Raw genomic sequence first — 21,788 nt, 5'->3', positions numbered from 1 at the left:
TTGTATACTAACTGATGACAAGTGGCGTGTGGTTGCCTGTCACTAATCTGAATTTCGATGGGCAATGGAATGTGTAAATAGGCATATGTAACAAGGTATTATACGTACATCAGATGGTGGAGCCTATACATACATAGTTATGTATAATTAACCATTTTGCATAAATAAGCATTGGTCTAGAATGGCCACAGTGGGTTTAGCAGAAATTTGTTGCTATTTTGGACATCTCCATGTGCAATTATAATACCAAGAAGATTAAGGGCGAGCATGTTATATATGCACAGTAGTTCACATAATTGACTTCCACAGTTAATTCCTATGTGGGCCTGCTCTGTTAACCGATTTGGATCATAAGAATACATATATATATATAGCTATATATACATATAGGTCATGGTATCACATGCAATTGTAGGATAAGACCAGTCATGGGACTTGAGACTTATGACGCACTAGATGTCAAGTGGAAGCATGCATGCACAGTTCACATTTCTCTAGGAGATAAATGGCAAATGAGTTAAACATATAATTTGTTCATTTGACAACTAGCTTAACAGGATGTGTACGTGTCCATAGGTGATGGCACAAGCAGCCCATACATAAAGTTATATATATATATGTGTGCAGTGTTCATGCAGGCAGGTGCAAAAAGCCGAAGCACGTGGTGCTTGCATCAGTAAGGAGAGAAGTATATATTGAGGGAAACTTAGCTTTGCCATAAAGACTCGAAGCCTGAGGCCCGACACCCAAAATTGAAGGCTGTTTCTTGGCGGACATCGCTTGGCGCTGCAGTGATTGCTGCTGGCGTTTAGCGCTCCGGTGATCTCTGCTGGCGTTGGGGTGATAGCGTCGGCTTGGGCCCGCGTTGCTTGTGACTGCAAGGGAAGAGGGTGTGTCCTCAAGGATTGTAGCGGAGGATTACAAGGCCTGGCGGTGGCTTTTGGCGGGTGAGGCCTGGTGGAGGTCTTTAGCCAGCGGTGGAGCTTTGGCTAGCGGAGGCAGCATTAGCTAGCTGAGGTGACCAGCGGAGGAAGGTTTGGCTAGCGGAGCGGAGCATTTGACCGAGAGCAGAGCATTGTCCCTGTTGCAGGTAGGGGTGGGTTCGGTTCCGATCGGTTCGGTTCCAAGCCTAAACCGAAAACCGAACCGAAATGAGAATCGGTGCGGTTCGGTGCGGTTTTTGCGTTTTGAGAAGTTGGCACCGAAAATCGAACCGAACCGAACGGTTCGGGTCGGTTTGGCCCAGTTTCGGTTTTTTTTTTTTTTGAAAAACAGATTTTTACCAAATATACTCTTTTGGTATTGTAACTCGAGAAGTTTTTGTTTCTACAAACCTGTAATTATAATCTATAACAAGAAGTTTACAAGTTTACTAATGCATGTTTTGTACTTCACTAGACAATAATCTCTAATTCGATACTCCATAGTCCATATAATTCAATTCATATAGTCCATCAAATTCTAGCATCAATATATGAAATTGTCAAAAAAATATAGAGTCCAAAGTTTATAAAAGTCCATTACATCAACACTAACCTTACTTAAAAATTTATAAGTGAACTAAAAGATTAAACATAAAAAAAAAGAATGAACCAACATCAACATATAAATGAGGGCAATAGTATAATCTCAAGCTCGTAAAGACGCCTTCTTCGACTTCGGAGGTAACATTCCGCTCCGACTACTCCCCACTGCAGCTCCACATGGCATCTTAAGCATCTCTACATTAGTGTAAGAGAATAATAAAAATAACATTAGAAAATAAATACATACAATCATATATAACATAAATATTACAATTTCATTAATCCAAAAAACTATAACTAAGAAAATAGAAACAATTACCTCTTTCCGCTTCTTCACACAACTCCATCTCCTCAACAGTAGGCATATGATGTAGATACACATTTTCACTCCTAAGCCAATTTTGTGTACATATCAAAGCCTCCACCATTCTAGGACTTAGGGAGCTACGGTATGGATCAATAATCCTCCCACTCGTGCTAAAGGAAGATTCTGAAGCTATGGTTGACACCGGAATGGCTAGAACATCCCTTGCAATGCGGGCCAATATAGGATATTTACAAACTCCATTTACCCTCCACCAATTCAACAAATCAAAGCCTTCACCATCTCCTTCAATAGAATCTCCAAGATATCTATCCACATCGTTGTTTACGATCCCGGCTTTCATAGCTCTTCTCCTTTGCTCCTTCTCTTTCAATCTCTTTTCTAACTCCGTTAGACCCTTACTTGAACTAGATGTCCCCTCACTTGATACTTGAGAACCCACAACCTCACTAACACCACTTTCCCTTCCCTCTTCCTCATACACTTTGTAAAGGTCATACAAGAGATCCTTCACAATCTTTGTGTTAGCTTCCACATTTTCATTCATATCCCCCCCATCATCAAGAATCTCAAAATAGTCAACAACTTTCTCAAGTTTATGACGAGGATCAAGAACAATAGCAATGAATAGATAGTGATTCAACTTATCAAAGCTACCCCAATATTTGAGAAACTTGTCTTGCATAGGTGATGCAATCTCAGACAAACATGGGTTCTTTTGTTCTTGCAAGAGACCATAAATAGAGAGTATATCACCAAAAGTACTATGAACGGTAGGAGAATTAGAACAACATACCTTCAAAGTGATTTCATAAAATGGTCTCAAGAAATCCATAAATTGCTCCCCATATTGCCAATCAACACTTGCCGGTGGCCATTCTTTTGGCTTTTCACCCTTGGCTCCTTCAAGCCATGCACAAAAATTACACGCATCTTCTTCCACCATTCTATCAAAAGCTTTTTGGAATTTCAAAGCTCGGTCCAACATCAAGAATGTGGAATTCCACCTAGTAGGGACATCTAAAATCACAAGTCCTTTGCACTCTAGTTTTACACTTTCAACACATTCCTTAAAAAAATCAAGCCTTTGTGGGGAGGATCTAACATACCTCACCGCATTCCGAATGGCACCAATGAATATCTTCATCACACTCAACCCATCATTGACAATCAAGTTCAGAATATGGGCTACACACCTCATTTGCAAATTCTTCCCTTTATGCAAAACTGCATTAGGGACACCCCAATCACCTATCCTCCTACTCAACTCCTTCAATGCAACATCATTTGACGAAGCATTATCAACATTGACCGTGAGAATCTTCTCTATACCCCATTCCAACAAACAATCCTCCAATAGCTTAGCTATAGCCTCTCCCTTATGACTAGGAATCACACAAAAATTTAAAATTCTCTTATGCAACACCCAATTATCATCAATAAAATGTGCAGTGAGGACCATATAATTAATGTTTTGAATAGAAGTCCAAGTATCGGTTATAAGAGACAACCTATATCTACTCAATTGATCCATCAATTTTTCCTTTTCCCCCAAATAAAGCTTAAGGACATCCTTTGCTATTGTCTTACGGGAAGGAATTCTCCAATAAGGAAGAGCTCTACCCATAAAACGCCTAAACCCCTCTCCCTCAACATGAGAAAATGGTAGCTCATCTAATATAATGTACTCCACACATAACATAGATAACTCTTCTTGAGTGCATTCTACAGTACACAACTCAGTAGTTGGTTTTTTAAAAGAGAAAATCTTTTGCCTTTTAGCTTTCATCATCTCAATATTAGGGGGATACTTTAGACACTTGTCCAAATGATTATTAAGGGAGGTTGTACCATTCTTCCTAGGATCGGCATAGTAAATTTTTCCACAATAATTACATTGACCCTTAATTCTACCATCCACCATATCCCTCTTAAAATGATTCCAAATATCTGACCTTTCTTTCCGTTTCAACGCCTCAAGGATGCTTTCCACACTTCCATCATCTTCAAGCTGGGTTGCTTGAGTTCCTTGAACTTCCGGAGTTGCAGTAGAAGTTCCTTCATGGGGAGTTATTGGTGTTGTAGATTCACCAACACTAGTGTTGATCTGCAAAACAGAATAGAAACTGCAATAAGACACAAAAAACAGAAACTGCAAACATAAACAACATACAAAAACTGCAATAAGACACAAAAAACAGAAACTGCAAACATAAACAAAATACAAAAACTGCAATAAGAGACAAAGAACAGAAACTGCAGTTTTAGTGCGCAAAACTCAAACATAAGCAGTTTTGATATATAAGAAACTGTAATAAACTAATAATACTAATACCACAAAACATAAACTGCACTATTGACAGCAGGAAACAAAAAGCAAAAAACAAAAGGCAGAAACTGCAATAATGCCAGCACAAAACAGAAAAACAAACTGCAGAGTGCAAACAGTCTTGATATATATACCAAACAGCATAAACATGTGTAATATGATTATCTCAAATCCAATTTCCAGAAAATACAAATCCCATAGCAATTAAAAGAAACAAAATTGGTACCTGAGATGAAGAAGTTGATTTCGGATTAGCACCGGAACTAGTAGCAGCAGATTTAGATTGGCTCTTCATAATGTTTGCTACTGATCACTCCTATTCAAATTCAAGGAGTTGCAAACTGCAATTAGTTTACTGCATATAAAAACAGTAATATATAGTCTAGTATAAAAATTGCAAAATCACATCAGAACATCATTACACAATATTATACTAATACCACATTATACATAATAAATCAAGTACTACCTAAAATTGCAGAACATCGCTATAGAACATGAATAAGAGTATGAAACTATGAAATATGAACATTGAATAACGTCTGGGAAAATCAGAGAAAAGATCTTTTAGCAATTCAGAGAGAACTTTTAGCAACTCATTAACAAAACTTGACAATTCAGAGAGAACTTTTAGCAACTCATTAACAAAACCGGAACGTGATCTTGAGAGAGGTCGGTCTGAGAGAGAGGTCGGGAGAGCTTCGATTTCCGGAACGTGATCGAGAGAGAGGTCGGTCAGAGAGAGAGAGGTCGCCGATCTGAGAGAGTTAGAGGCTTAGAGGAGCGAGTGCGATCTGAGAGAGTTAGAGGCTTAGAGAGTTAGAGGAGCGACTGAGAGAGTGCGATCTGCGAGACAGTGAGAGTGCGAGGGTTAGGCGACCGAGTGGATTAGGTCATTAGGGTAAGTTAAAAACCTTATTAAAAAACGACGCCGTTTTGAGGTTCGGTTTTACGGTGCGGTTTGCGGTTCGGTTCGGTTTCTGCCGGGCCAAAACCGAAAACCGAACCGAACAGATTCGGTGCGGTTTTTTTCGGCTGCGGTTCGGGTATCGGTGCGGTTTTTTTCGGTTTTCGATTTCGCGAGCCCACCCCTAGTTGCAGGTTGGCGGAGCATTCTCCAGCGGTGAATCTCGGCGGAGCGGAGCTTTGGTGAAGCTTTGGCTAGCGGTGAAGCTCGGCGGAGCTGGCTAGCGGGTTGTCCGGCGGAGCGGAGCATGGTGCTCGACGGAGCGCACTGGGCGGTGGTGCCTCAGATGATGATGTTGGCGGTTCGCTTGACTTGATATGCTCAAGGTGACGAGTTGCTGCACTTGGACGATGACGCGGTGCGTCGACGCTGTAACTAGGATGCAACGAAGGTTGCTGCAGGCTTGGCGGTGCACTGAGGTTAGCGGAGGTGGTTCTTGTTGGCGGTGCCACAAGAAGCAAGGCTAGAATCTGGCGGTGCCTCATGGTGTGCTTGGCGGAGGTTTGGGCCAGCAGAGGAGGTTTTGCTCAGCGGAGGAGCAAGCGCAGAAGCTTCAGCGGAGCGGAGATGATGATTGAAGATGGAATGGTGTCCATAGTAGATCTCTGGGTGTCCAGAGCAATTTGGCACCTGCAATTTTTTTTTTTTTTGAAGTTGGCGTTGACCAACCATGGTCAGCGTTGACCGGCTGTAATCAGCGTTGACCAACCATTGATCAGCTTTGTTCGGCGTTGACCGGCTCAGATGGGCGTTGAACGAGCGTTGACTTGACATTTTCGGGTCAAAGTTCGTGGTAGGTGACGAAGCCTTTGTGTTGGCTTCCCACAGACGGCGCCAATGGTAACGTTAGTGATCCGAGGGATCTCTAGTTAGCTTTAGAGAGAGAGAGAGAGAGAGAGTGACACGAGATGTATAGTGGTTCATCTCCCGGCTTAGCGGGAAACTACGTCCACTTGAATGTTACACTAGTGTGTTGAACCTTGCGGCCCAAGGGGATTACAAAAGATGTAATGGGATGTGGAGTAAGTGGGAAGGAGTCTCCTTTTATAGGGGAAGGAGGCTCCCTCATTTACATTTTCTTAGATGTGGGATGTAGAAATCACTATTCTAGTCTAAAAAACATGTTTGTGAAGGCAACTTGGCAAGGCCGGAAAGGTGGCTTCCCGGCGACGGATTTGCGACTTCCGGATACCGTAGCATAGCTTGAACATAGGGCTACAAGATGCAAGTAGCGGCTGGGCCTCACCATGGCTTGTGGGTGTCCCAAAGAGGGTGTTACTTATGCTTGGTGAGATAGCAAACTAGTCTCACTAGTAGAGGTATCTACAAGCAAGCAGTACAAAAACGAAACACCCCTAAGGGGTCGACAGAAAGAATCGTTTCTCAGAGTATCCTGAGACTCCTATTCTAAACAAGAACAAGAACCCACTATACCCCCAGTACACCCACCTTTTAGACAGTTCACGCACTTTTAATCCAAACAAAAATCAGTAATCTCCGAAACAAGATAAAAAAACCCTTAGAGATTATGATCTTTGCGACCTAACAAAATTAAATAACAATTGGAGATGTCGTCCTAGATCCCAAATCTTTATAAGAAATCCACCGGGATCCCAAATTCGAATCCAGAACAGCAGAAGCCCACACTCTGCAGCCTTAGTCAACCCATTAGAGCCCAAGCCCAAATCAGGAAAGTAGAGCCAAGCCCAAACCCAATTAGGGTTTGCCCTTGTAGCCAACACAATAGTGGCTCTGGTCTTGCCGCCACCGCCGTCCCCACCTGCCACCATACCTCCGGTCAACCTGCTCCAAGGAACTAGAAAACTCCTGACACCAATACAACCAGACGACCTAGGCAGAGAGAGAACGCCAACCACCGTGCCTTCAACCTGCCGATGACGAGGGACCAAAAGACGGAGCCCAACGTCGTCAACCTGGAAAATAAACGAGCAAAACAGAGATGGAACCGCATGATGCCTTTGCCCCCATACCAGTAGCCGCCGGTCAGCCGGAAGACAACCATGAAGGGACTTGAACAGGATCTGACCCGACCCGTGCAAAACCCAACCCTTCAATCGCATCTGCCATGCTCTAACCAGATCTGCCTGCACCTTAGATCCTTTGAGCCGCGCACGCCGTGGCCTAGACGAGCCACCATAACTGGACGGCACCCCCGAGACTGCACAGTCCTGCACCGCAAAAACTAATCGCTCCAGAAAAGACCAGATCCCCAGTCCTATTAGCCACGATGACGCAGGAGAAACCTGCAAAAGAGAAGACACGGCAAAGCCCTGCCTTGATTTGGGCGATCCCAAAAGAGACGCCGTAGTTGTACTCCATACATGACGGAGAGAGGTACAGAGAGGCCAAACCCGAAGGCGGCGCTTTCCCAACCCTAGCAGAGCTCTGCTAGGTCGAGACATTTGCTGTTGCAGACCTTATTTGTTTTGGTAGTGTGAAATATATTTATTTTATTTTTATGAGACTTTAGTTTATTTTTGTACGGTCAGTTTTAAGGTTAATTAGTTATTTTAGTAAAAGAAAAATAGGAATTTTAAACTAGTTGTTACAAAGAGGTTGTGTTTACTTAGAAGTCTGAAATAAACTGAACTTATGAATTTTGAGAGAGAAGAAAATTCTTTTGGATGTGTTTAAAGTAGGAAAAGAAGAGAGAACAACGTCTCTATGCAAGGATAGAGAAAGGAGAAAATAGGTTAGGCTGCGCTGACTAGAGAATTAACCGTAGAGGCTTGAGACGAAGTATCAAGTCTAAGATCAAGTGTTTTTGTTACAATTTCAACCAGGTATTTTTCCTTAAACTATTACGGTTCTTTCAATATTCGAAATTAGTCTCATCAAGGGTTATTTTGACATCAATTTCATAGAAAAATATTAAGAATTGAATTTATGGTGATTTTTCAAAGTTGACACATAGGAAATAGATTTTCTGCCGACAGAAATTTAGAATGTGTTGCAGTCATTATTTGAAGAGCCAAATGCTTTGTTTTAGTCGTCAAATTTTTCTGGAACATTTTCTTTGTGTCTACTTTCTGCGATAAAAGTTTAATGAATTTATCATTTGAAGTTATTTTTATAAAATTCGTTAACCATCTAAACCTAGCTGTTTAGGTGGAGAGGATTATTTTGGGTTCTGTTTTGAAGACAGATTTGAGGTTTGGGAAAAACTAATTCTGCTCCCGAATTTTTACTATATGCTAAATATTGAGTCTTAAATAGATTTGCCAAATTTCAACAAATTTCAGTTCATATTGAATCTTGTGGAATTTTTGGAAGAGTCATTGTTGGTGAAGGTCTGGTTTCCTGGCAGCAACAGAGGTCGGTTTTGGAATATTATTTGGACAAGTTTTTAGTTTTCTTTTGACTTGATATTTTTATTGTAGATACTTGAGCATGTCTAGTTTAATCCTGTAAATTTTCAAGGGTTTTGATTAATGATTGTAGCAAGTGAGATTTTCCCTTTGGACGTAGGTCCTGCCATATTGCTTTTACCGCAGGTTATAATGTCACGTCCCTGATTTTTAACACAAATAAAAATCGATATATATAATCTCATAATACATGCGTAATCGTTCAGCCATCAATACAAAATACCTGTAAAACTTTTTCCCTTCAAACCAAGCATATACTGATGCCCTGAACCCACAATATTAATATATACTCGCCACAGAGTTATATATTACACGAGTTTACAAATTAAATTGCCGCAACAACATAATAAGTAAATGCTCCTCAGAGCTCACTACAAGCGGAAGTCATAATAACGGTAAAGTCACAAAATTGACTTTCTACCGTAAAGTTGCTAGCACGCTACCTCAGATTCAGCCACAATTTCCCTGACCTGCGTGATTAACCCCTACACCGTTTGAATGGTGTACCGGGTTGTCACACAACAAACCCGTTAAATTTTTGCAAGCTCGTATGAGTAACTCAAAACAAAACACCACACAACGCACACAAAAAACGAGGAAAACCTTTCAACTCGAGAATAAGGAAAACATACCATGCTTCCCAAAACAATACTCTTTTCCCAAAAGAAAACAACGAAAGTCACACCGTGACAAAATCATATAAATCGTTAACCTAACAATTCAAATATGATAAATCGATCCAACCTGGATAATAAAAATCAACTCACAACAAAACATATCATTTGTTAATCTAACAAATAGAACATGAAACTTCAGTCCAACCTGGACAAAACGTCAACACACACATCAAATCATATCAATTGTTAACCTAACAAATCGAATATGAATCATCGGTCCAACCTGGACAAAATATCAACACACATCAATCATATCTATCGTTAACCTAACAAATAGAATATGATTCTTTGGTCCAACCTGGACAAAATATGTACCCAGGAGTCGTAAGTAACCTACTTAGATCCATGAGGTACGATGGCTGACAGACTAGAGCTTTAACTGAATCATAACCTGTCACCCGGCCAAGGTTCAACCTTACGATATAACACTGCCTGAGGATGCAACCTGCAACCCCGGATCCTTAGGCCAACCTGACCCTCAGATCAAAACATTAAACGAGTCGCACTGGACCCAAAATGTTAAATCAAATCAACGAAGAAATCACAACCTGTGACTCCCCAAATCCTCAAACGCTTTTCAAAATAATAGAAATACTATTTCCCACCATAATTGTTTTCCGAAAAGTCACATCACAAAACGAGAATGAACTCACCCACACATATATATTTCACGTAAATATATATATATATATATATATATATATATATATATATACGTGGTCATTCACTCAGGAATGCCACTAATACCAACTATAGTTTGCAGTTAACTAAATAACTCTCAAAACAATAAAGGTAACTTCGTTCATAAATGAACATTGTGAGATTACTCACCTCAGAATCCCGCTGCGTCTTCTATACAGAACCGAACTAACACTCACACCAACAACTCTTCCAATTCCCCTTTAGAAGCACCTAATCACCAATGATCTCAAATCAGTCTACAAATCACCAAGTGATTAAAGTTCGAATCCCCAAATCGAACAACAACCCTGAGAGTAACGCCAGTCGAGGTGAAACATCATTCGAGACCACCCAATGTCTCCGGAATATGCTTTTACGATCGATGTGACAGAACCACAAGTCGATCGGATAGTCGGATCCTCACGGATCCAATAAATCAAACGGTCCGAAACCGTAAAAATCATAACAAATTCATACAAACTCCAAAAATTGCGTATTATATATCGAAACGCTCGTATCGACAAGTAGAAGATATATAATATCAGAAACAGTCCCTTAAACGGCCGGAACGCCGCCAGAACGCCACCACAGGCGGTGGCGCACCGCAGCCGGCCAAAACTCACTATTTCACAAAACTCCCAACATCAAAGATCTTCATCTCAACATGCTTATCAACTTTCATAACTAGCCTCAAGTCAGAATCTAAGCAAAAAGGGTCGAAAACTACCTCACAAACCATGAATCACTGTTCAATCCGAGTTGAACCAACTTCCACGTAAATCGATCCAAACAACCACCACAGATCGGTCAGGGAGGCTCCTACGAACTCATAACAAGAAGTATGAAGCCACGACGTCGCTGGAACTGCGTTTTTCGACCGGGTCTGAATACACCAAATTTCGCCGCCTTGCTGCACCGTCGTTGCTGAGAATCGAGGCTAGAGGATGCCACAGGGAGGAGCGCATGGTGGAGACGAATTGATCTGGAAAGTTTCACCGGTAGAGGTTGCCGGAAAAAGGACTGCCGGCCGAGTCGGAACACCGGGTTCTGGTCGGGTTAGTCGCTGGTGAGGAGAGAGAACGTAGAGTTTTCTGATTTCCGGAAATGGAAAGTGAGAAAATGAAAATAGTAAGTTCTGAAAATGGAAACTCCTATTTATAGAATTTTCCCAAAACTTCCGCAGACCATAACTTTCTCATACGAACTCCAATTGACGCGTTCCACATATCCACGAACTCGTATCGATGTGCTCTACGACTTTCGTGAAGGAAGTTTTTGGAGAAACCCAACGTATAAAAAGTCAACCTTTGCAACCCCCCTAAAACCATATTCTTCGACTAATAATTCGTCTGAAACACTTCCACTCCGTCCACGAGCTACGAAATCGTCCAATAACCACAAATTAGATTCCGAAAAATCCTCAGAAAATAAATATGAATTTCCGGGGCATCACATATAAGGTTCTAGTTCGTGTCTCATTTTGAGTTTTTGTTCGCTTTAGGCTAAGAAATCGCAACTTAAGACGTTGTACCAGTTGCTTGTATAGCCTGGTTAGTTGAGGTAAGTAACTTTTGTTTGCTTTGGAACCATGATAAATATATTATGGATGATATATTACTATATTTATTATACACTTATGATTTTGAGTGCACCATTTTTGTTTCTGTTGTGATTGCTTTGGCTTATACTAGTACGTGTGCATCATGCAAAATTTGATAAATTTTTGAAAGAGATTTTTGCTAGGTACTCTTTTGGCATATCAATACCAGTAGGCTGTCTGGGGAGAAATCTGTTCTGTAAGTGCAAGTTATGCATTGTTCTGTCTTTTCAGGTTCTGCATTGTCTGTTATATGGCTCACATAGTGGGTTCGTCACCGACGGGTGACGTTTGTCTCCCACCTCTGATATGCTTGGGTCTCATTAGTAAGTTATGTTTAAAGGGATCTAGAAAGTTCAGTTTGATTTGTTTTGAGTGCACTCCATGTACTATGCATTTTATTATATTGTATATAATTATGAAATGCCTTCCTATTTGTTATACGTGGTGTGTTATGGTTACTTACTGAGTTTATATCTCATTAGTAATTTGTTGTGGTTCCAGGTACTGAAGATGAATTGAATGCTTAGAAGACTTGGTAGCAGCTAGTGGTTGTGTCGGCGTCCCCTAGAATAAAGTTCAAGTTTCTTGTTTAAGATTGTTCTAAATTTTAGAATGGAGCTTCCGTTACCTTTTTTTTTTTAAATTTTTTTTTTCAAAGTAACTAAAGTGTATTTTAAAGCTGTTCTTTATATCATTTTGACTTAATAAAAGTACAGTTTTCACCTCCAAATTTTGTGGCGTGACATGTACAATCTTTGATACGTTGATTATGTTCTCCTCACATTTTCTCACATCTAAACGAACTTTTTACTTGAGTTGTGAGCTCACCTAATTAACTATACATCTTTTTCTTTTTTTATGACAATATCAATACTTCACTAGTTATATAGTTGAGTAAAAACTCTAAATGGTACCTGAACTATTGCGAAAGGTACTTTTTCGTAACTACGATTTTTTTTTACTCCAAATGGTACCTAAAGTATTGTGCCGTTACCTAAAGTAGCGGTACTTTTTCATCACTACATCTGTTAACTTTTCCGTTAAAATCGCCTACGTGGCATGTACTTTTTTGAAAAAAAACTCTAAATGGTACCCAAACTATTGCATAATGTATTTTTTGGTAGCTGTAAATTTTTTTTAACCCTATATGGTACCACAAGTATTGCACCTTTACTATTTCTTTTTCATCATAATATGATATTCATTCATCGGAATAAGTATTTCATCAAATTAACTATTTATTTTTAGCTGAAAATTTTATCAACAAAAAAGATTTTGGGCAATACTTGAGGTATCATTTGGGGTAAAAAAAATAAATTTATAGGTACTAAAAAATACATTTTGCAATAGTTTGGGTACCATTTGAAGTTTTTATTTAAAAAATACATACCACGTAGGCAACTTTAACAGAAAAATTAATGAAGGCGGGGGCGGAACTACGTTATTGTCTGCAGGGGTCCGGACCTCCCTTAGCATTTGTGTAGATTCAATTTTAGAGAGCCAAAGGGCGCTAATCAAACTGAATATGAAGATGATTAATAAACTGGACCCCTCAACCCTTGGCCCAATCACATAATAATACATTGTCACATATAAAAATGAAAAGAAGGAAAGATTAAACTTAACAAATCAATAAGATGTTGCTTAATCCAACAAAATATGTGATACGTTTAAAAGCCACTTAATATACTCTTTATTAATTCTCAAAACAAAAAACAAAAATAAAACTCTTTATCAATGTGAAAGACCCCAAAAAAAAATCTCTAATTAACAGTTTTTCAAAATGAAAATAAAAGTATATCAATACCCCTTTCATCTTCATATATTATGTTTATGTTTGGACCCCCCGAAGTTACGAATCCTAGTTCCTCCCCTGAATGGAGGTACTATATTTGGTAACGGTGCAATACTTCTAGTACTATCTGGGATAAAAAAAAATTCATAGGTATCAAAAAATATTTTTCGCAATAATTCAGGTACCATTTGAAGTTTTTACCCTATATAGTTAGGGTCTAGGGTGAGCTCGTTCATGTTGAGGTTTCTTTGCTTTTGGTTTCTTGCTTTCTAGTGTAAGATTACAAATAAATTGTGCATTCCATATTTTGAATGGGTGTTAGTTTACTGGGGTTTAAATTCTGATTTAGGCCGTCTATGGCTTAGCATCGACTCTTGCTTTTAGAGCTATAATCTTAATAAATGTCACATCTTGACCCTGGCCTAAAATTGTCATATTGAACTACTCCATACCCCTAAAAAATATGTATAATTACTTAATTAGTGGGCCTATTCTCTTCGCTTGTTTTTTACGTTTTTTACTTTGGCGAAATCTAATCAACTATAATTAGTGGACCTCATCTTAACTTCTTAAGACAATACATCATTGCTCATGAAAATTGAATCCAATATTTGAATTGAAGGAATACTCAGTCCACATCAACCTTTTAATCCAAATAATCTTGTTATGACTATTATTTCGTTGTGTCTGACATGCTTCACACCTTTTAATTAGATACTCATCACTCGTAATTTAAGTTAGAATTATAGTAAACTTATTGTTAAACTTGGCAGCTCCCACGCAAAGCTTAATGCTCTAGTAGCTAGTATGTCTCAATCTGTTCCACGTACGAAGGGTAGGGCAGGCAAGAACACAATTTCATCAGCTAATTCTGTCTTTACTCTTTTTGGTCTAATTAAATTCTTTGTTAATCACTCGACAATTCCAGATTTTGTTCTTCCTTTTCTTTGAATTCCATGACCGCAATGTAAGAACCAGGGTACCTAAAACCAGGGAATTGTCGCATGTTCTACATAAATATATGCGAATGCATGAATCAGAAAAAGAAAAAGAAAAAAGGTTTACTCGTAAATAGTAAAAGCAGAACTCACGAAGCATATATTTAAAGAATTAGAATTAGCCGATCTTTCCCTTCTACTGTTGTCAATCATGTCTTTTAGTGGTTAACTGCATGCCTTAGATATCTACCTTTTTGGATTTGGTTGAAGGATTTCACTCCTACTCTCATAGTGACTCGAATCCAGGACTTTGATCTTAGGTAGTAGGTGCTCTAACCACTGAGCTAACCCAGAACCTTTAATTATGATTTCATTAAAGGTGTGCTAATCTAGTACATGTAGACGAATTTAACATGCATGGCAGGGCATTTCACTATTATGATTTCACTTTCTCCTTCGATTGATTACGTTTAACATTCAAATAAATCATGTTGAGATTAATTAAGTTCCATTACACAAGGAAAAATAAAGAAAAAGGAGAAGCTCGTGAAGAAAATGGTTTGATCCAAACCTTTTCTAGGAACGTGCATGCATTTGATCGTTAGTACCGTTAGTTAGTCGGGTTTTTCTCTAGTTTTTTTTTGGTTCTACACATGCATAGAAATTTGTTTTGATTTGTTGACTAGTTCAACTTTCGGCCACCACCCCAGACAGATCGGATTGAGTATGATCGATATGATGATGAACTAGTCAATTACAAAACAAATGAAACACATGTGTTATTACGTGGCTTGGGTAGGTTGTTGAAAGCAAATTAAGTTGCGCAGAAAATTAAAGAGTGTGTGGGAATGAATGTGAATATGGAAAGTCATGCTTTCATAAGAAAGACTTTTTTTTTTTTTTTTTTTTGAAGAATAAGAAAGACTTAGTTCTCTACATATATTAATTAGATTTTCATCTTTTTTTCTCTTTTAGAAGAATAGTCAACCACATTGAAGTTTAATAAAATCACATATAATGACTCGCTCGTAAGAATTGTTAGATATAGTCATTACCTAAGCAATTCGATAATTTTAGGCTAACAAGTTTAAGCACATCTTGAAATACACCCTACACTATCTAAGAATAAATAAAATAACAAAAATACCGTAGGAGGCTCTTGGCGACATTCCTCAATCCTGAGTTGTATTGGGTACCATCTCAAGATAGAGCTTAAAGATCAATTTGGGTGTTATGCTCGGTGGTAGTAAATTACAATATTTACATATATACCTTGTCAACATCACATGTGATCATGAACTCATGACTCATGAGCTAGAGAAAGGTTACCATTGTCTTAAGAAACTTTTATGTGACAAGGGATTGGGAGATGATAAAATTCCAAGTTTGGACCGACTGAGAATTTAGAGTCGTACGCATTAGTCCACGTGTGATATAAATAGAGAGCTGACCAAAGTCCACAGGTATTTGTCAAAAAATTATGTGCCGCACCAAATCAGAATTGTCATTATCGAATAATAAGGTTCCTTCCACATCAAGTCTCTCCCAATACGACAAGCCTCACCGAAGCGTCCTTTCTTCCTTGGTCATATCACACATAACCCAAGTGCTAATTAAAGCTGGGACAATGGGTTAGCTCTGCCTAATTAGTAGGTTTAGATTTAACAGCGACCAAAAATTAACAGATATTTTTCATTCTTTGGTTTGAGTTCATTGTCTTAGACCATAATTCATCTTTACGTAATGATATCTTGGTTCATTTATTACTTGATAAGGTTTTAGCGTGGCAACGTGAAATATGTGGTGACAGTGCATGCAGACCTTGGATTTCACGTGAAATGCGAGCTTATGGACGTTGACCAAAAACCAGAACATGTCTGATAACATTAGGTGCGCGTAAATTTGCCTATAAATACTCATAAAAAGGTTCATTTGCCACCCCAACAATTCTAGAGCTAGCTCTTGTCGATCACATAGTTCTTCGGTACATTTTAAACCATCTTAGTTTTCATTTCCAAAATTTCCTTAACTATATCTATGGATTGTGGTATGCACTTGCATAACCATCAAGCTGATGAGCAACAGATACTGCAATGGCAGACAAAATCCGAACCCCCTTCCTCGGTACGTGATCAAAGACGATCTGCCAATTACAAGCCGAATATTTGGAAGTATGATTTCCTTGAATCTCTTAACAGCAAATTTGATGTGAGTTCTGACTAACTTCTTGTTGATTATTCGATCGCTATTAACTACATTAACTTATTAATTAATTAGAATATATGTAAATGCATGCAGGGAGAATGTTATCGAATTCAGATTCAGAAGCTAATAGAAGATGTTAAGGATTTGTTTGGTGAATGTAAGGAATTGGGTTTACTAGCTAAGTTGGAGCTGATTGACAGCATCCAAAAACTAGGCCTGAACAGCTACTTTGAGAAGGAAATCAAGGAAACCCTAGACACCATAGCATCTGTCGAACTGAAAAACAACAGCAATCCTTTCATTAGTTCAGAGGGTGATCTCTACGCTACTGCACTACTCTTTAAGATTCTGAGGCAGCATGGTTATAAAGTTTCACAAGGTATAGACGCATATGTACTAATTAATTAGTTGAACATTGCTAGGTGTATAACTTGTTTGGTACCACATGCATCCCATTTTATGTGGCAGTTGATGTAGCACAATCACGTAATTTAATGAACTCCTCTGATAGATTGGGTATTGCATGTGCTACATCTACAACCACATAAGATGGGATACAGGTGGTACCCAAAAATGTGGTCTAATTTATCTTCTAACTAATCTAACGTACTAATCCAGTTTACTAAACTTTTCAAATGTATTTGGTGTTTTCATAGACGAAATTGGTACATTAAAGAAGAGCACATTTGGGGATGTGAAAGGAATGCTCGAACTTTTGGAGGCCTCAAACTTAGTTTTAGAAGGTGAAAACATCTTAGATGAGGCTAAAGCTTTCTTAATGGTCACTCTCAGAGATACCAATACCATGTGTGATGATATAGACCGTTGCATTTCCAAGCATGTGGCCTATGCCTTGAAGCTTTCATCACAAAGGAGAGTCCAGTGGTTTAATGTGAAATGGCACATCAAAGCCTACGGGGAAGACAATACGAAGCAAGCCAACATGACCACTTTACTTGAACTGGCTAAACTTAACTTCAACATGGTTCAAGCCACACTCCAAAAAGAACTAAGGGAAGCATCCAAGTAAGTAAACCAAAAGACCCTTAGCTTTTGAGGAATGAAAGAACCTTATTGTCTTTACCAAAGATAGGCGTCCTCACATTACTTATTTGGTTGATTGTGGTTTGTGGTTTCGATCAGGTGGTGGAACAATCTGGGTCTCACAAAGAACTTGGACTTTGCAAGAGATAGAATGGTCGAATGTTTCATGTGTGCTGTGGGATTAGCTTTCGAGCCTCAGTACAAGTCTTTTAGAAAATCGCTGACTAAAGTTATCAATTTGATACTTATCATAGATGACGTTTATGATGTTTATGGCTCGTTGGAAGAGCTAAATCACTTCACCAAAGCTGTTGAAAGGTAGTTTCAAAATGATGAATTAATGCATGAATATTATTAGGGTTATATATATGAAAGTGCTTCTGTACTCTAGTAAGCGCTTTTGCTAGCTTAGAATTCCACCCAAGGTTGTTTCAATGATATATTGTGTTAAATTGAACAGGTGGGATGTTAGGGAAACTGAGCAGCTTCCGGAGTGTATGAAGATCTGTTTCCAAGTACTTTACAACACGACTTGTGAAATTGCTTACGAAATCGAGGAGGAGAAGGGTCGGAACCAAGTATTACCTCATCTGCGCAAAGTGGTACGAGCCTTGTCCCTTTCATAGATCCCATCATCCCAATTACTAAGCCCTATCTGAGAGTTGCCGCCATCTTTAGCCTTCAAAACTAAAACTCGAGACAAGGCTTCAAATTTATGCACATAGAACTTAGTGAGGTGTCCTGTCTCGATATTTCATATAAACCCCCTAAATTGTTATAGGTTAACTATGACCAGAATGATACGTTTGAATTGAACTATTTTTTCTATTTCGAACTTTCTAGTGGACAGATTTTTGTAAAGCGTTATTGGTGGAGGCAGAGTGGTACAATAAGGCCTACACACCGTCCTTTGAAGAGTACCTTAGCAATGGTTGGATTTCATCATCTGCTTCGCTGATTTTCACTCATGCATTCTTCGCCACAACACATGAGAAGAGAATGGATCAATTTCTACACAAGAATGAAGATCTCGTGTACAATATCTCTTTGATACTTCGACTCTTAAATGATCTGGGAACTTCTGCGGTAATTTTATTCTTGTTGCTTGCTCCATATTAGAGCCTATTTTGTCGATCTTCTGAGTACTATATGCTAATTGAGTGATTAAATAACAGGCTGAGCAAGAGAGAGGCGATGCTGCTTCATCAATCCTATGCTACATGAGAGAAGTGAATGCTTCAGAAGAAATAGCTCGAAAGCACATCAAAGACATGATAGACAATGCATGGAAGAAAATAAATGAAAAATGCTTCACTCAAGTTCCAGAAATTTCTTCATTCATCAACATTACCACAAATATAGCTCGAGTTGGTCACAACCTTTATCAAGATGGAGATGGATTTGGTGATCAAGAGCAAGGGACTCGGGGACATATCCAATCTTTACTAGTTGAACCGCTTTCTTAATGGAGTTAAACTAGCTAGTAGTAATGATCCTAATAGTTTCTTACTGTCGTACTCATATTAGCTAGAAAGTTGTAGGCAATGTCAGTGTCTGTCGAAAGTATAGCGGTCATAAACAATTATCTAAACTAAAGCACTAGCGAACAAACAGTACCATCCATATTGGTTTACTGTTCTACCCGTCTTTGTTGTTTTATTACACACCATTCAAACGGTGTGTTGGCAATTTCTAGTGTAATAAATATATCGATCGATATTACTATTTATGATTTGATTTTGTTGAGTAAAGTAATTTTTAGAATTCTTATTGATTGATTGGGAGTCTAAAAGTTTTTAACTCATGAATAATAAGATATAATAATGTAAATGACAAGAGACTGTCTGATGTAGAGCGACTGGCGATAAGAATTGAAGAACAGCTCGATCGTGGAAAAGGAGGAAAACCCGGTTTGCTGCAACTTTGGCATTCGGTGTCTGAATCACGATTGCTATAGCTTTCCGGAAAGGGAACGACACCAGGAACAAAACTCGTTGCTTTGCTATGACGTGCAGGCTTTCGGGGTCGTTTAGGGCCTCAAAACTGCATTTTACTATTTTTTAGAATTTTTGGTTTTCTAGTTTGTTTTGGATTTGTTTTGTTTTTACTCGTGGGCTTTAGGGTTTCATTGTTAGTCGCCCTAGGGTTTCTTTTCCCATATATAAGAACCCTTAAACAGCTGCAGAACCTATCTTTTATCATATTATCAATCAAATTGAGAGTTTTCTCATTTATCTCTGGTGGACTTCAGAATTCTTATTTTAGGTTTATTGCTTGTAAACCTAGGGTTACATTTCCAACTGTGTCAGGTGGTATCAGAGCAGGTCTTCCCTGTCTCTCCTATTTACCTTAGTAGCAATGGGTGATGTTACAAGAGCGGATCTTGATGCTCTTACCGCTTCCCTTACCGTAGCGTTTATCGCTGCCCTCAACACCGTGAACGACTCTGTGAATAATCAGATTGGAGAAATTCGTGGATTGTTGGGAGGGAGGAACAACAACAACAATCGGAACAGAGGCGAGGAAGAAGGCCAACGAGTTAGGGCTCCACGTTGTGAAGTTGTTGATAATTCAGAATCTAATTTTGAAGAAGAAATTGTGCAACCTGAACAACAAGGACAAGCTGACCAGGATTACAAAGTCAAGGCTGAAATTCCTTTCTTTTCGGGCAACTTGGGTGTGAAAGATTATCTGGATTGGCAGCTTCAGGTGGACAGATTCTTTGAGATTATGGAGGTGCCTGAAAACAAGCAGGTTAAGCATGTTGCCTAGCAATTAAAGAGTACTGCTGCAATTTGGTGGGATAAGTTGCAGAATACTCGGAAGAAGCAGAGGAAGCAAGGGGTTAAAACATGGCGAAAAATGAAACAGCTTATGATGGAGAGATTCTTGCCGGATGATTATGAGCAAATTCTGTACAGGTTGTATATTGAATGTGTTCAAGGTACTAGGACCGTGGCTAAGTACACTGCTGAGTTCTTACGCTATTCAGAGCGTAATGAACTAGGAGAAACTGAAGGTCAGAAGGTGGCTCGCTATATCAGTGGGCTGAAGCCAGCCATTCAGGAGAAAATTGGATTGGAAACTGTGTGGACTGTGACAAAAGCTTCAAGCCTAGCATTGAAAGCAAAATTATTAGAGAAGCCTTCACGAGCTTCTTCTTTCCAGAGGTATACCTATCAAAGGGGCACAGAGTTGGTGAACTCCTCAGCTGGCAAGGGTAAAGTCATATAGCAGAATACAGAGAGTGCTCCTAGGACTTCCAATCATCCATTTAGAGGAACTATCGGTTCTAGCAGTTCTAGTGGTGCTCAAAATAAGTCACGTCCCTGATTTTTAACATAAATAAAAATCGATATATAATCCCATAATTATACATGCGTGATCGTTCAACCATCAATACAAAATACCTGAAAACTTTTTCCCTTTTAAACCAAGTACATACTGATGCCCTGAACCCTCAAAGTTAATATACACTCACTCCACAGAGTTATATATTACACAAGCTTACGAATTAAATTGTCAACAACAAAATAAAACGTAAATGCTCCTCAGAGGTTACTACAACGGAAGTCTTTATAACGGTAAAGTCACAAAATTGACTTCCTACCGTAATGCTACCAGCACGCCACCTCAGGTTCAGCCACGATTACCCTGACCTGCAGGATTAACCCCTACACCGTTTGAATGGTGCACCGGGCTGTCACACAACAAACCCGGTAAGCTTTTGCAAACCCGGTAAGCTTTTGCAAACCCGTATGAGTAACTCAAAACAACTCACACAAAATCATGGGATAAAAGCCCGCACAACTCACGCCAAACACGAGGAAAACCTTTTGACTCGAGAATAATGAAAACATACCATGCTTCTCAAAACAATACTCTTTTCCCAAAAGGAAATCACAAAAGTCACACCGTGGCAAAATCATATAAATCGTTAACCTAACAATTCAAATATGATAAATCGATCCAACCTGGATAAAACACATCAAATCGGTCCAACCTGGATAAACACATACGCACATCAATCATACCTATTGTTAACCTAACAAATAGCATATGATTATTTTAGTCCAACCTGGACAAAATACATCAAATCGGTCCAACTTGGACAAAACACATCAAATCGGTCCAATCTGGACAAAACACATCAAATCAGTCCAACCTGGACAAAACACATACACACATCAATCATACCTATCGTTAACCTAACAAATAGCATATGATTCTTTTAGTCCAACCTGGACAAAATACATCAAATCAGTCCAACCTGGACAAAACACATACGCACATCAATCATACCTATCGTTAA

General features: G+C 39.0%; 2 protein-coding genes across 3 annotated transcripts; one reads left to right on the top strand and one right to left on the bottom strand.

Moving 5' to 3' along the window:
* Positions 1 to 1,613: 1,613 nt before the first annotated feature.
* LOC133730011 (zinc finger BED domain-containing protein RICESLEEPER 2-like) lies at positions 1,614 to 2,417 on the bottom strand. The gene is made up of 2 exons (XM_062157654.1): positions 1,846 to 2,417; positions 1,614 to 1,721 (listed from the first exon to the last, which is right to left on the bottom strand). Exons 1-2 carry the CDS (start codon positions 2,396 to 2,398, stop codon positions 1,630 to 1,632), a joined length of 645 nt encoding a protein of 214 aa, XP_062013638.1. The 5' UTR covers positions 2,399 to 2,417; the 3' UTR covers positions 1,614 to 1,629.
* A 13,741-nt stretch (positions 2,418 to 16,158) lies between these two features.
* On the top strand, positions 16,159 to 19,213 carry LOC133728334 ((E,E)-alpha-farnesene synthase-like). 2 transcript variants are annotated; one of them, XM_062155751.1, is made up of 7 exons: positions 16,159 to 16,435; positions 16,526 to 16,811; positions 17,089 to 17,458; positions 17,576 to 17,794; positions 17,937 to 18,078; positions 18,320 to 18,562; positions 18,652 to 19,213. In XM_062155751.1, the coding sequence occupies exons 1-7, from the start codon at positions 16,265 to 16,267 to the stop codon at positions 18,940 to 18,942; spliced, it is 1,722 nt and encodes a 573-aa protein (XP_062011735.1). In that variant the 5' UTR covers positions 16,159 to 16,264; the 3' UTR covers positions 18,943 to 19,213. The 2 variants fall into 2 exon arrangements, with proteins under 2 accessions (XP_062011735.1, XP_062011734.1); XM_062155750.1 differs by having other exon boundaries at positions 17,068 to 17,458.
* The last annotated feature ends 2,575 nt before the right edge of the window (positions 19,214 to 21,788 follow it).

This window comes from Rosa rugosa, chromosome 2 (genome assembly GCF_958449725.1).
Source record: "Rosa rugosa chromosome 2, drRosRugo1.1, whole genome shotgun sequence".
NCBI classification, from domain to species: domain Eukaryota; kingdom Viridiplantae; phylum Streptophyta; class Magnoliopsida; order Rosales; family Rosaceae; genus Rosa; species Rosa rugosa.
This window is presented reverse-complemented; position numbering and strand designations above follow the sequence as displayed.

Excerpts from the sequence above, each read along its gene's own strand:
- LOC133730011 (XM_062157654.1), bottom strand. The coding sequence starts at position 2,398 with ATGAATGAAAATGTGGAAGCTAACACAAAGATTGTGAAGGATCTCTTG. Across the intron at positions 1,722-1,845 it reads GTGTGAAGAAGCGGAAAGAG|AGATGCTTAAGATGCCATGT; the intron begins GTAATTGTTTCT and ends ACACTAATGTAG.
- LOC133728334 (XM_062155750.1), top strand. The coding sequence starts at position 16,265 with ATGGATTGTGGTATGCACTTGCATAACCATCAAGCTGATGAGCAACAG. Across the intron at positions 16,436-16,525 it reads CTCTTAACAGCAAATTTGAT|GGAGAATGTTATCGAATTCA; the intron begins GTGAGTTCTGAC and ends AAATGCATGCAG. Across the intron at positions 18,563-18,651 it reads ATGATCTGGGAACTTCTGCG|GCTGAGCAAGAGAGAGGCGA; the intron begins GTAATTTTATTC and ends ATTAAATAACAG.